The sequence below is a fragment of the Guyanagaster necrorhizus genome (assembly GCF_019112545.1).
Source record: "Guyanagaster necrorhizus MCA 3950 unplaced genomic scaffold BT62scaffold_44, whole genome shotgun sequence".
Classification (NCBI taxonomy): Eukaryota; Fungi; Basidiomycota; class Agaricomycetes; order Agaricales; family Physalacriaceae; genus Guyanagaster; species Guyanagaster necrorhizus.
In genome coordinates this window covers 241,995-256,264 of record NW_025064923.1, presented here as the reverse complement: position 1 = coordinate 256,264, position 14,270 = coordinate 241,995, and the positions used below count along the sequence as shown (strand labels likewise).

The window sequence follows — 14,270 nt, the reverse complement described above, 5'->3', positions numbered from 1 at the left end:
GCTTCCTCCTGGTTTTTGCCTTGGTTCACCCTATCGCTATCGTTTCATCTTCACCAAAGCTTTACCTTCCGTCATGGCATCCTTACAGATGTCCAAGCCCAAGAAATTGAAGAAGATCAGCGACCGCAAAATCTATATCCCCACAGCAGGTCCTGTGGCATCTCTGGCTCTTTCCAGCCCACCAGATTCTAGCCTTTTCAGCAAAGAGCCTGCGTCTCCTTCACCGTCATGTTTCGCCCCTCCTTCCCTCGCCGCCAATGTCCCGATATGTATCCAACGCTATCCCTCGATCATCCATGTCATAGAAAGACTACGCGAAGTGTCAGAAAAGAATCAAAGTATCAGCGACTTCGAGGCCTACGCTGTGGTTTTTTGCACATGCCTTTCGACAAATGTTCTCTACTCAATGGAAAAGACGCCCCACCTGGACACGAACAACTCCAATTACCGCGCTATGTACTACGATGTCGTTAATTCTGCGGAATACTTTCGCTCATGGGCTTGTAAAAAGGTCCAAGAGGAAGGCGAGCTTGCCATCGACATGCGCCTGGCCACGTCGATGTTCTGGTTCAATGCCACACTCAAGGCTCTTGATGACCTCCACGGGATCGTGACACGTATGGTAGCGGATGCGAAACCGCTTCCTGGCATTCCTGTCGATTTGTCTGAGGAAGACGGCATCGACAAAAGTGGGAGCCCTGAGTCTCATAGGCTTCGGCCGCCTAAGCCTCGCATCTCCCCTCTGAGCATAATCGTAGAAGAAGTCCTTAATAATGACAACCCGGCTTCTCCAGACACCCCCAGCGACACTGTCGCTTCTGGTTCCACTTTGGGTCTTGGCCGTGTCAGGTTTGCCGACGAATCTAGCAGTAGTACTGACACGCTGGTGTCGACGCCGACAAATCAAGCGGCTCTCCCTCCACGATGCAAGAAGCTCGCTCAGCAGATTCGACGTGTCGTTAAGCTTGCCAAGGAGCGCGGTCACCGTATTGTTCAATCTCAGAACTCGACTTCGACACTATCTTCAGAGCCAAAGACAGAGTCCTTCAAGTCACTCGACCGGCGTCAAGCTGTGCAAATCACTTATGCGATTCGTCAGTCCGCCATATACCACTTCGAGGATCCTAGCAACCGCGTCGACATGCCTATGCCTGAGGATTACGCGGCCATGAAAGTCGACGAAAAAGGACAATTGACGAGTGCTACATTGCAGGCCCTCATCTTGCAAGTCACCTCGCGTGAAGTCACACAGGAAGGTGTTCTCGACACTTTTTTCCTTGGTTTCCGGTACTTTACGACACCGGCTATACTGGCCAGGGGCCTTTTAGACCGCTTCAAGGTGATGAACGAACATGGCTATCAGTTCACTGAGCAACAGCGTGTTGTCTGGGCGGCTTCGAAGGACATCACGGAAAAACGCGTCGTGCACGTTATCTGCTTGTGGCTGGAGCGTTACTGGAACCCAGCGTTCGACAGTGAAGCACTCGAGATCTTCCAGGAGTATTTTTTGAGACATCCAGAATGTCGTCCCGGCAGCGAGATGCTGAAACTCTACAGACGTTTGGACAAAATCGGCTCAAGTGGCGCCTCGCGATCCAAATGGTTGGAATATAGATATCGTAAGATCGCGCCCGGAAGCTTTTCCCCTAATCCTGAGGAAACGAATTTTCGTCTCCCAACGGTACCAGACAAGCCAGTGAAATCCAGGCTGCTCTGGTTCATGAGTAACCCTGGTATCCGGGAGTTTGCGCGACAGATCACTATCCAGTCATTCAAAATTTTCAGGAGGATCGAACCGGAGAGCGCTGTCCGCTCATGGATGGCAAACGAATTGGAGGGAAAAGAGACCAGAGCGGACTTTGTGAATTGGGGAAGGTCGCTCACATTCTGGGCCACCATTTCTATCTTGCACGAATCGTCGCTGGAGGGTCGTGTTCCAATGATAGAGTTCTGGCTCGAGGTGGCAATGGTAAGTCTTTTGACTGGCAAATTTTGTTTGATTATGTTGAATATGCTCCTTAGGAATGTCTCAAGCACTACGACTTCAACTCCGCCTTTGCCATCTACAATGGTGTTGTCGCTTCTCCCGTGAACCGACTCAGACGTACAGCTCTGGTAAGTGGCGTTTCAACTTTGCCTTGTCTGAAGTACTCACGCCGTGAATCACGAGGCGTTGTCCATGAAACATAAGGGTTTCCACTGGGTATTTGAAACAGTGTTCGACAACTTCAGGGAATACCGTCGCATAATTCAAGCTGTTGGACTCAAGTCAAGACCCATGGTTCCCATCCTTGGTGAGGAAGACATGTCACTGTTACATTGTGGTAGTTATCAATGATCGTCAATGCAGACCCTCTTGTTCACGATGTAACTCAAATCAAGTCAAGCCTTTCAAGGGCAGTTACCGAGGGAAGAATCAACTTTTTCCCTGTACGCACTATCTGTGCTACAATCCGAAGTGAGTACGCGCCGGATCTCGCAAGAGTTTTCATTCTGACACTAAATAGCATTGGAGCAAGCTTGGCTGCCCTACACGTTTAGAAGCAGCCCTGCTTGCCAAGAATGGCTAACAAAGAAGATGCAGTGGGCCGTAGAATTGAAAGCAAAACTGGATGTCGATGACACTGATCAGTACAAATGGAGGTCCGCGTCCTATTCTCAGCCTGGGTTTAAGTGCTAATAGTTGTTCCTTTGATAGCCGTGTCCTTGAACCGAGGGACCCGGAACTTGACAAAATACACAATAATCCTGCTATGTTGTGGAACCTTGTCGCCACCCGGAGTGGGTATCAGAACGTCGCCTCAATAACGACGTTTGATCTCGATGCTATTCTCAACATTCAGGCTTGCCAGGCCCGATGAGGGGGGTCCTTCCTGTTTCATTTTCATCCATCTCAGAGCCAGAGCATAATGCATGTGACGTTGGATATACTACCCTCCTACACTCATTTATCTTTCCCCAGTTATTTCTGCATCACTGATGCAACGTTACATTCATTTCATCTCGCTATCATCATCATCTCTCCTTTTCCCCGTGCCTCTTGTCGTCCACACTTTCTTTCACTTACAATCTTCTGCTAAAAAATTATGTCGAAGACCATAAGTTGAGTGTAGACACTAACACCTCAAGTTAATTGTATATACCTATTTGGACTTCAAGACGGCGGATGTCGTCTTCAAGTTTGGGACACGTAATTTAGATTTTAGAATATCCTATGGTTCCAATAACAAACACCGGGAACGGAAACAACAAATGCTACCACTCTAGCCATATACACTGGCACGACAACCGAAATGCTGAACTGTCATTTGACTGCCGTCTCATAGCCTCGCATATTGCATAGCATAAGTACATTGGCAAACAGGAAAGAACGATCCATGCATCTAAGCTCGAGCAGCCTCAATCCTCTTCCTAGCAACTTGCCGCCTGTTTAATCCAACCAACGAGACACCAGCCTTTTCGGAAGCCTTCTCGACCTCGACATCGGAAGCAGTGAGGATGATTTCAACGTGCGTGGGGTGTCCCTGGTAAGGGTTTATACGACCATGAGCACGGTACGTACGGCGGCGGGTTTTCTACGGATCCCCAAATCAGTCCTCTGAGGCAAAAGAATGTGTTCAGGACGAACGGGGGCCTGTTGAACAACAATGTTCTTGATGGTGAGGTCCTCAACATCGATGTTTTTAGCATCCGCATTGGATTCGGCATTCTTCAGCAGGCGTAAAATGAATTTAACAGACTTCTCCGGCCATCGTCCTGCATACACAATGAATAAAATTGAGGATGAATGAAAGGCAGACGCACCCTGAGTTGCCTTGAATTGCTTGGCCTGGCTTGCTCGTCCAACACCGCCGGAGAACCGCCTGAAAGGAATGATCTGCTTGTGATCTTGGACGTCAGCGAGGTATGTGTAGGCCTTGGCCAACTTGAGTCCTATATATGCAAATCAATCCTCCAGCACAAGCCTATTTGCCAACAAACGAACCGGTAAGAGCAGCGGCGACCTCCCGCATGTTCTTGAAGTGCGTTCGCAGGTACTCGCCTCGTGCGCGGGCAGCTGAATTGTCACCATCAGTCTTGGCCAGCAATAGGACCAATAACAAAACAGACTTTTTTCGGGGTTCGTAGCAGTAGCAGCGGCAGCGTAACGAACTAAGTGAGCGGTCAGACATTGGTGAAGGAGAAGAATGGCAGCATCGCGTACCCATCTTGAAGTCTTGAAGTTGTCGGGCTCGACACTGAAACTATTTTGTGAGTGGATGCCGGCCGCGTGGCTTGAACTTTATCTGTATAGTTTCGGGAATAACCGAGATTACGTCAGCGCAGCAGTTTTCAGTACTGACCAGACAGAAATTTACAATAGCTAGTTCCAAATCGTTTATTTAATCAAATATGCAGTCCAATAATACAAATACAACACGCAAGATAACGATATCCGAGTCCATCAAACCCTCCAGTCATACACATTCACTCAAAGCCAATAATCCTGCTCATAGGTCGACAACTGATAGGTGGAGGATCTTTCGACAGCGGAACATCCTCCGCCTCAGGTCCATCATCCTCGCCTTCATCGTCACTTTCTTCCGGACGACGAGTTCGTCCCAGTCGACTTAAGATGCTTACCCGATTTGCCGCAGACTTTGGGGGCTTATAATCAGGATGGGCTTTCAAGGCTTTCGCAGCGTCCAATAGCTTCGCAACAACATTGGCATCCATCTCAATGGTGAACAGGTCCATGATGTATCTGCGAACAGGCAGACGATATCGTTGCGTTGATATCATATGAAGGGCTCGGAAAAACATTGTTAGTGAGGAGAACACCGAGCGGTACTCAGGTCGTGATTTCATCCTATGGCGTAGGGTCAGCCTCAGACGACAGCTAGAGAACAAGGCATACTTAGTCAATGTTCGAGACGCCGCGTTGGCAATGACCGAGTTTGAAAGGTTCTGAAGAGCTGTAATCACTTCGAGCTCGGCCTCCGAAGTTGGGGGTATGAGGCGAGTCTCGCGAGACTCGGGTATACGTTGGGTCCAAGGGGGTATCTATACAAGCTATGAGCAGTAGAATGATTGAAACAAAGAGGTGCCTACAGATATAAATTTCTCAACATCCATCGGGATGCATAATCCAGTGGGTAATCCGAGTGGTGTCACTGTTGCCTCCCATTCATAATCATCAAGGATTTCCGCACCTTGGGACGTCGAGGAAATTAGTCCCAAGATGAAGAAGCACGTCCTTAGATATCTTTCAGATACGAATGAATGAAGATAATTTCAACAACGTACCCACGGACTGATGGTATCGGAGAGTTGTTTGCTATGTCCAGGACCGCAGGAATGATGTCTTCTTCCTCAAGACATGACAAACCCCCTTCAGTGGCTCCGACGTTACCGACTGCCCATAAAATACTCTTTAACTTCATGATAATCTCCGTATCCTCTCCCTCCAGACCGTGCTGACGTATGAATTGAGTGAAATCGGAAAAATGGCCTTTCTCTTGCAATATTTGACAGCCCAATTCGGTTTTCGACATCTCGCCATAGAAATGAGGCGGTACGGTACCCTCGAAAGCACTCATAAAGAACTCAAATGACTAGTCGATGACACCAGCGATCAAACTTACAGAGATTCATCTTCCTCTTCAGCAGTATTCGAACCATGGAATACCTTGGAAAGGAAAACTTCTACTTGTACCACGTAGTAGAGGTTTCGCTCCTGGAAAGACCGTTAGACGATATCGACAAAAGATCATTAGTGAATACGTACATTGAACCACAGGTCCAGTTCTCGGTCGATGTATCCAGCGTCAAGCAAGTATCGAAAGCCCATAGGCGTGGATGTGAATCTGGGCCAAAGTGAGCCTTGATCTCGCCACCGCAGAATAGAATCCTTACTTCAATAGTAAGGGATTCCCAATTTCACCCAAATGATCCATGGTAGGCCTCATTTCGACGACAAGCTGAAGGATTTCCTTGGATTCACAGGCCTCTTCAAGGAAGCGAGCGGCCATTTCGCACACCTCGGGGGCAGGGTCATAAAGTTGCGTCAGGAGGAGTCTTAAGGTCCACACGTTGGCATTGTTCGCCGAGCCTTGGATGAGATCACCTAGATGCTGAGTCGCGTAAAGACGGACGTGCTTGGAAACGTTCAATATCAAAGTTCTGGACATGGCGAAGGTCCTAACCTTATAGCTAGAAGTAAGGGCTTTCGACAGGATGATACGAGGGTGTCCGTCACTGGTATATGCATAAAATCAAAAGTTCCGGTCAAAAGAGAAAACACGTACATGCTATAGTCAAGGTTCTCTATGATACCTTTGATGAGATCCTCTCGACTTCGCAACTCACTTAAGTGGTAGAACGCGGTAAATATCTTGAATTTCTCCAATAACCTAAAATGAAGTCGCAGTCAGTATATAGGCTATTATTGCGAACATGTAGGGGCGTACTCGATGCCCTCCTTATGTTTACTGAGTGTCCCGAGCATCTCCAGATACCCATAGGTCAAAGTTTCGGCGACTCTCTTTTTGGAGAATATGGGATCTTGGTCAGGAAGACCATTGAACTTTAGAGGATGAGTGTGAGCAGGGCAGCGTTTGGAAATGGCCTTACCGGATCAAGCTGAGCAAAGCTCTTGACAATCTGTGTAAGGAACTGATCTTCCGTAGACAGGAATCTCACTCCATCAGGACTAGCTAGCAAGGTTGTCAAAAGCGAACATCCCAGCCGAGCCCACCGAAGATTAGCCTAAAGAAACCTCAGAAAAGCGCCGATACAAGAAAGATGAATCACGAAACCTTAATTTTCGGTATCTCCGAGAAACGATGGCTGAAAGGGTGGAAGAATGACATAAGACGTCGGATAAACTTCGCTGCCCTGATCGCCTCCTCCATCCGCTTCGGATTCAACAAAGGTCCTTCAATGAGCTCTTGCAACACATCAAAATTCCATTTCATATAGTCCCTTGTAATCATTACCTGTTCATAGAAGCATGAACAACATGGAATATAAATCGCATACAACCCTACTTGAGTTTCCAGAACACAGGACTGGAATGTTTTATCATCCATCTGCATATTCATTTTCAGCTTCGCTTGCTCTACCTGACGTTGTCCGCGGCGAACAGGGTCCTCCACAGAGTTAGCCCTACAAAACCAAGACCGTCAGGTCAAGATCATTAAAGGCGTCGGGTACTCACCGTACACGGGTTTGTTTGACGGGTCCAGGCTGCAGTCGTGCACGGTTTCGGTCAAGACTGTCAATAGCGGACATTGCTGACGTCCCAATGATCCGATGTTCACCGTCACCAAAATCTGCCGCCATGTAAAAAATTTGCGGGATAGCCTGTACCGAGGACATCGACTCAGTACATATCATACACTTGGAGAACGGTGCCAAACCTGTATTCTCGCCGCTACGGAAAGCGGCAAGACTCGATTTGCAATTTGCAAAACCTCTGCCATGAGAAGCGTCGCCTTTCTCGAGAGATTCGTACCAGTGGTAGTTTCACTTAGCATAGAAGTCAGCGCCTATGCGTGGATGTCAGAAATGAAGACAGGTTGTTATTTGACCAGACATACATCAAGCAACCCTGCGTTTGTGAAGATGAGGACTAATAGGGCGATATAGTGCTCAGTCAACCTTGAAGTCGGGGACGTCCGATCCGCTTGTTCGACTTCCTTGCTTTCATCGATACTACTCCGACTCTTCCTGTACACTGCAATAAATAATTGGTTATTTCCTTGAACCATATGCGTATCACATCATACTTGTTAATCTTCTTCCATCGATGAAGGTTTGGTACCATTCCGGTGTCTTGATCTTGAGCAGACTGAAGAACATGTTTAAAATGATTTCCTAGGTCGAACATGATACACTGATAGTAATACCGCTAAGAACGTAACGTACCCGTGTTTCCACAGAGGGAATTCGAAGGGTCTCGATCACAGATCGCAGTGCGCGCATATCGTTCATACAGAAGTACATGAGACCTAAGATAACATGTCAGCACTGGAAGAACCAGTCACTGAAGAGAACGCCCACCGCTCCAGGTTCGAAGCATGCCTTGTATAACTTGGGTGTAACTCTTCATCCGCTCAGCATGATCAGGACCTTTGCCGTAGGCATCAGTGACGGCAGACAGTGCAGTCTATACTGAAAAGTTAGCGTGCTTTTTTAAGAATACACATTCAAAAATTATTACTTCTAGGTCGGTACCAACCGTAAAGTAGGATCGAGTTCGAGGACTGTCCACTATATGAAGGAAAGCCGCAGATAGGATGGGAGTTAATTCAACCGGTCCTTCACCCAGGGCATGTAGTAGAAAACGGGTTCCACCCGTTCTGGCGACGAGATCAATATCGATGAGAACTAAGAAGACGATCAGACACCGGGAACTGGAAATAGAGTATCGTGCATACGAATTTCAGTTAAGGTTAGTATACAGATGGGCCTGAAAGGATCTTCAACATGTTCCGCAACTGCGATAAACGCTCGCATGACGGGCTCGGAAAGAGGGACTACACCCACAGAACCTCCTGTGGACGAGTGTGAATCGTGGCGAACCGTACCAATGTCCACAATAGTTCGGATGAGCTTGATGACCTGCTCTTTCTCAACGGCGTATTTGCTGTCGCGATTGAGAGACCTAGAACTTTATCCTGAGTACTGACACTTAAAAATAAAATACACTACTCACTTTACAATATACCAATCTAGTGCCTGTTCTTCCAACCGTTTGACTGAGTCGTGATCTACCAAGGCATGTCTTATGACACGATAGGCAGCTGCACGACAATGTTTGGAACGTCTGTCTGCAAGCGCCGGTATGACACTATGACCAAAATAAGCTAAACGGTATGACAGTCTAGATCATGGCCTACGCTGGGACGACATCTGCTAGACTCAATTCATAACGAACACGCAAATTCTTCTGAAGAACAGCTGTGAGCCTTGACATAGCATCGACCCACGGTCTATCCGCATCGGGAATATTGGAGGTCGGAGGGTCGGTAGAAGAGGAAGCACCCGGTGTGGTCTGCGGTGGCATGGTCGGACGAGCAAGGGAGAGCAGATTCAACACGCAATTCGATGCATTCTGAAGCATAGTACGGAAGTCGTCCCCTACTCAACCGTTTCAATGTTAATGAACATACACGTTGAAGTAGACGAACCCTTGTCATCGACGTCTTCTTTAACCTGTTTGACTTGAGATGAAGAATGGCCTGCCTGGAAAAACTTGCGTTTCACTGCGGCGGCACCGTTGACTTGCTTGCCCTTGTCAATCGAAGACTCTGTGCGTACGATTCGGTCAGGACTCCGAAGGGTGGAAACTGAGTACTTACGTATATCCTGCCGCTTATTGGTGATAGCCTCAATTCGACTTCTAGCCATATCCAATTCAGACTCGACTTGAAGTCGTAGAGCATCCTATATCTTTATGTCTTGATAAATGCGTACGACGAAATGGACACGGGTACTGACAGTCAGCGTGACCTTAAGCATATTCTCTGCGCCCTCGAGGATACGGTTCTGCATCACGAGTTGGTTGTCGAGCTCCGCAAGCTAAAAGAAAGGCATCAAATCTAGCGCTTGGACGTATGCTCAACGTTCAATTCCTCACCTTCTGAACAGGGACCTGCCCCTCCGAGCCCGTGAACGAAAGCGCGTCATCAGTGTCAAGCGGTCCATTGACAACGGTGATAGAGGAGGATATTTGAGAGCCAGACAGCGCAGGAACAGCAAGATTCGAAGGCATAGCTCCGGGCCAGTGTTATCGCGCCCCGATGTCGAGCAAGTCGTAGCGTTACCAGCTTAGCTCAATCACAACGGGATGTCCGGCAATTGTAAATTTCGGACCTTTGTTTGGCTTCGTCCACAGGAATAAAGTAGCCACTGCCCATCGACTGGGGCGTCAAGAATTACTGCAACTATACAAATGTAAGTTTTAGCTAGTATACATTACTAAAAAGTGTTTCGGTGGAATTAGCGGTCAAATTTCGTTCCAAATTGATGTTACGATAACTTTGTTCTATGGAATATAATGTCCCGAACTGTACGTGCTCTTATACTGTACTGTATGCATAAAGTTAACTACGCTGAATAAATTAGTGTACAATCTAATGCCTCCGCGACATTGTAATGGATCAGAATGTGCAAGGAGGAGTTCTATGACAGTTTTCTCCGATAATGCATCGTCAGCTCTGCCGACTGCTTCCACACATAGTAGCGCACAGCTGCTAGGCTCATGTCTAATGGCAGAAGAATATCGTTGCACAGAATTTCGTACAGGTCTTCTGCTCTAGGTCGTGGCGACCTTGTGCGTTCGTGATGTCCGGTGCTCTCTACCGAAGACCGTATTGATGCCGCTCTTGAATTGGAATTCGAAGTTATCTTGTCCAGCTTTTCCTGCACCTACACGTGAGAGAGAAGAGTAAGCATCAGACCTGCTTTGAGCAAGGAAAAATGCGAACATGAATTATGAGCTTGCGCACACGAAGGAAGCGGTTGGCGGTGAGCTTTGATTGAGCACTATGAGGTATTCGTCATCAAAATATATCACTGAGAACTTGAAGAAACGAACTCACGTATTGATGAGCTCTGGAAGAGGCTCTGTGTCGGGACCCTTAGAGGGATAAGGTAAAAGAACAAAGCTGATTTTTACTTGAACAGGTGCAGGTGCTTTGTTCAAGAGCAGATATTCGATAAGCCACATGGGCATTGCCTCCTCTAAGACTTGTGTATCATGAGCAGTGGAAGCAGCGGTGCTATGGTAAACAACATTATAGTTAGGGGACCCTTCTTCTGAAATCAAAATGATGAGATTAGACGGCAGACTGTGTGGTGGCGCTTCAGTCGATGAAGGAGGTGACCAAGTCCCCGAAAGGAGTTTCTGCAACGGTGTTTTCACGACTTCTACGACGAGTTCACCCAAAGACTTTTGCTGGAGTATCGTTAGATTGGGACTTTGGGCCTATTACAATATCACTCACCTCGGGCGAGGGGGTCTGAGTCTCGATTGTAGCTGCAACAACACTAGGAATGGGGGTGGTAGAAGGACCAACGTCGCTGACAGGCCTCTTGCTCTTGCCGAGATTCTTGAAAAGGCCTATGAACCCGCCAGGACTCGGGATTTGTGACACTGGGTCTCCAGACAACTCATCCGATGTTTGGGAGGAAATTTGCCTTCGCACGGAAAAGTAGTCCCCTTCTTTAGGCATTGAAGACCCAGTAGGCATGCTACTGTCGATGGTGGTGGATCGAAGCCGCTGGTGCATAAGAATGCGGGGTGTAGGAGTAATATCATCGTTACCTAACGCAGGAGACTGGGGTATGACAGACGGAGCTATGCTGTTCTCTTTCCCAATCGGGTGGAGAGGTATCAGTGGGGAGAGAAGAGGAGATGAATACGTCGAGGATATAGTTGGGGATACTGCTGGGATCATATGTGGTGATGAAATGACAGTCGCACTTGGTCTCGTTGATCGCCGGTGATGATCAGGAGATGTGGACTGATGGCTGTCTTCACTTCCACGGCGGTCACGATGACGACGCATTCTTTGCTCCTCTCGAATGAAACCAAGAAATAGGTTTCTCAGCACCCATTTCCCAATATTCACTGTCCGAAACATGCTTATGAGTAAGTAAGAAACTCAATAGTGTCGAACAAATAAGCCTACATTTTGACTCGTCATTAAAATGTCGATCATGAACGAATCCGACTTCGTCTGCATATACCTCAGCCTCGAAACATTTCTCATCCATGTTGATCACCAGTACACCAGCTTTGGTATCAGCAGTAGCCCATGGTAACGCAACGCCTTCGCCCTCAATTCGCTCTCGAACGCTATCCAGCACTTCTCGCGGGCTGCGCTCTTTCTCTCCGCCACTGCTTCCCGCAACTGAACTGCCTTGATGGCTAATTGCAGCGACATCCTCCCGCCTAAATTTTCCTCGGCAGAAACACCTTACTACATCCCAAACCGCTACTTCGCCTGACGTATCAACAGTTAGAGCATGCAACCGGTCATTGAGTATGATACACCGGACAAGCCCGTGATCGCCTTGAATTACATTGTCGGGTGTGTTATAAAGAGGCACAGCATCTGTTGCTATCTCTCGTTCATCGTACTTTGCACGTGCAGTGGGTACAGGCTGGACTGTATCCCCTGTCTTCGAAGTTCGAATAGGACTCGTATGGGCACGTAGAACTGAATGGATCGGAAGACTGGCCCGTGGAACAGACATGACAGAAGCGGCGGAGTACAACGTTGCAACCTCGGGATCTCGTCCTCGGGTAGAGGAAGAATACGTGAAGGGGTCGCTTGCAGAAACAAGCTTGACCAGGCTCACGAAAGGAATACCGTACAAGGTCGTTTCATCCTCGCGGTCACGCTGCGGAAGCCAGTTGTCCGAACTAAGAGATTGAATAGAGGGCGTAATGGAATTACGGGGTGGTGGCGCCGGTCCGACGGTATCGACCGACTCTTCAGTACTGTTCTGACGACGTTGCCTTCGCACTGCAGCCACTGGACTGCTGTCGTGACGATCGTGTTCAACATCCACTAAGAGTGCGTTCGCACGAATTGAACGTCTCTGGGGTACCCGCCACCGATGGATACTCGAATTACCTGTGGCTGTCCACAGGAGATTGTCATCCATGGCTACGATGCTATTGATCCCCTCAGAAGATGGCATGCCTTGCTCTCCGTGATCTTGATAAAGCACAATACATTCTCCTTCAGCAACATCTGAGCAGTCCTCAACGTCAACTTTACAGACAAGTCCCGATCGGTCACCGGAATAAAATATCTCCAGCGTGGGGTGAGAAGAGAAAAGAGACCAGACGGATTCGGTGTGGTGCGTGAATGTGTGTAGGCACTTCTGTGACGTTAAAGACCATAGTTTGACGGACGCTAGAAAAAAGTTGGTCAGACGATTGATAATAAGACATCAACAACATACCATCAGCCGAGCCCGTAAGCAGGTACCTCGAATCCTCAGATATCAAAATAGCTCGGATGTTATCCGTGTGCCCAACAAGTTTTCCTGTCCTCTTACCAGAACGGGGGTCCCATAATCGAACAACACGCTCTGGGGACCCAGATGCGATAGAATGGCCATACGGATCCACAGCAATCGCATAGACAGACGACTTTGGTGCCGCAGCAGCTGCAGGGTTTAGTGTAATCAGCGGATCCGAGTTCGACCGCCCAAGGTCCCAAAGCTTGATTGTACGGTCAAAAGACCCAGAGGCTACCCAGTTCTGTTCTCGACTACGTTTTGTCAGCGGACCATGCCGAGACAACGCTAGCACGTACCAATGAGTTAGACAACGTACATAATCACTGTGGACCCCAATTCTCGATGGCTCGGAATCAGTGGGGGAGTGAGGATTCCATGCTTTGATCGTGCCATCCGAGGATGCGGAAACCACTGGAGTTCATGAGATGATGATAACACGCGGGGAAACATCAAGTGCTCGCCTGTCTGGTTATGGTTGCACAGGGCAATATCGTTGATCCAATCCATGTGCAACTGAGCAGACTGACGGAAATGGCTCGGCTTGAGAAAGGTTCTTTTGTTCAACGGTCACACAAGTGTAGCTGAGGATAGACTTACCTGTCCCGGCTTGAATAAATCCAAGTCTGTCTCCCACTGTTGCTCATAGGGAAGAGAGGACTGAGACTGCCGCCGTCTTCTACTAGAAAACGCGGTGACATCTCCTAACACGTCGCCGTCGCTGGTGGGTCGGTCATCGGCGTCCTCAGCTTCCTCTGCAATAATATCGTCGCCCCAGCCTGTCATGAGCTCCCAGCGTCCGAAACCGCGACGGAAATCACCGACATCTTGCTTCAGCTTCCTTTTCTTCATTGACATCCCTAAGTCCCATGAAATTACCATTCCATCTCTGCCACCAGAATAAAGAACGCCTTCCGGACTACCCCGGCCGGTAAGCTGAGTTGAAGTGTCCAGTGCCAGAGAGGCAACACCTAGTCGATGGCGTGGATGTCTGCCACGCTTCGGTATGACTTGGTCCTGTCCATGGCCACTGGCCTGTCTGAGCAACGGGCCGGTGCAACCTAACCGCGATACGCCATGAGGGGGGAGTTGCAGACGAGGAACAGATCCGTCAGGGGGTAATATAACGTAGGATACGCGTCGTCGTGTCTGGGCCATGGATACAGAAAATGTGACATGAAGCTACCCAGCAAGGTAACTAGAAAGTGTCCGTGCTCGTCGTTGGAGGTGATGAAGCGTCCGGCTTCCTA

The 14,270-nt window shown here is 48.4% G+C and overlaps 3 protein-coding genes across 3 annotated transcripts; 1 reads left to right on the top strand and 2 right to left on the bottom strand.

Annotated features, from left to right (window-relative positions):
- Positions 1-73: 73 nt before the first annotated feature.
- Positions 74-2,861, top strand: BT62DRAFT_997516 (ras GEF; the record flags this gene model as incomplete). Its single annotated transcript, XM_043190657.1, has 6 exons — positions 74-1,969; positions 2,023-2,115; positions 2,171-2,294; positions 2,351-2,458; positions 2,508-2,643; positions 2,699-2,861. The coding sequence occupies 6 exons, from the start codon at positions 74-76 to the stop codon at positions 2,859-2,861; spliced, it is 2,520 nt and encodes an 839-aa protein (XP_043034385.1).
- A 257-nt stretch (positions 2,862-3,118) lies between these two features.
- On the bottom strand, positions 3,119-9,757 carry BT62DRAFT_975410 (uncharacterized protein; the record flags this gene model as incomplete). The annotated part of the gene is made up of 32 exons (XM_043189190.1): positions 3,119-3,575; positions 3,629-3,756; positions 3,805-3,933; positions 3,986-4,057; positions 4,111-4,152; positions 4,506-4,849; positions 4,898-5,043; positions 5,092-5,236; positions 5,287-5,574; positions 5,625-5,716; positions 5,768-5,846; positions 5,896-6,137; positions 6,186-6,237; positions 6,288-6,392; positions 6,450-6,565; positions 6,613-6,747; positions 6,798-6,977; positions 7,029-7,146; positions 7,199-7,344; positions 7,401-7,529; positions 7,581-7,717; positions 7,770-7,857; positions 7,909-7,991; positions 8,044-8,149; positions 8,204-8,370; positions 8,421-8,647; positions 8,699-8,833; positions 8,883-9,126; positions 9,174-9,276; positions 9,334-9,429; positions 9,484-9,564; positions 9,623-9,757. The coding sequence occupies 32 exons, from the start codon at positions 9,755-9,757 to the stop codon at positions 3,384-3,386; spliced, it is 4,482 nt and encodes a 1,493-aa protein (XP_043034384.1). The 3' UTR covers positions 3,119-3,383.
- Positions 9,758-9,967: 210 nt separating this feature from the next.
- Positions 9,968-14,267, bottom strand: BT62DRAFT_567501 (WD40 repeat-like protein). Its single transcript, XM_043181421.1, has 9 exons — positions 13,621-14,267; positions 13,485-13,563; positions 13,320-13,434; positions 12,964-13,274; positions 11,679-12,914; positions 10,992-11,617; positions 10,587-10,942; positions 10,473-10,530; positions 9,968-10,413 (listed from the first exon to the last, which is right to left on the bottom strand). The coding sequence occupies exons 1-9, from the start codon at positions 14,176-14,178 to the stop codon at positions 10,168-10,170; spliced, it is 3,585 nt and encodes a 1,194-aa protein (XP_043034383.1). The 5' UTR covers positions 14,179-14,267; the 3' UTR covers positions 9,968-10,167.
- Positions 14,268-14,270: the final 3 nt, after the last annotated feature.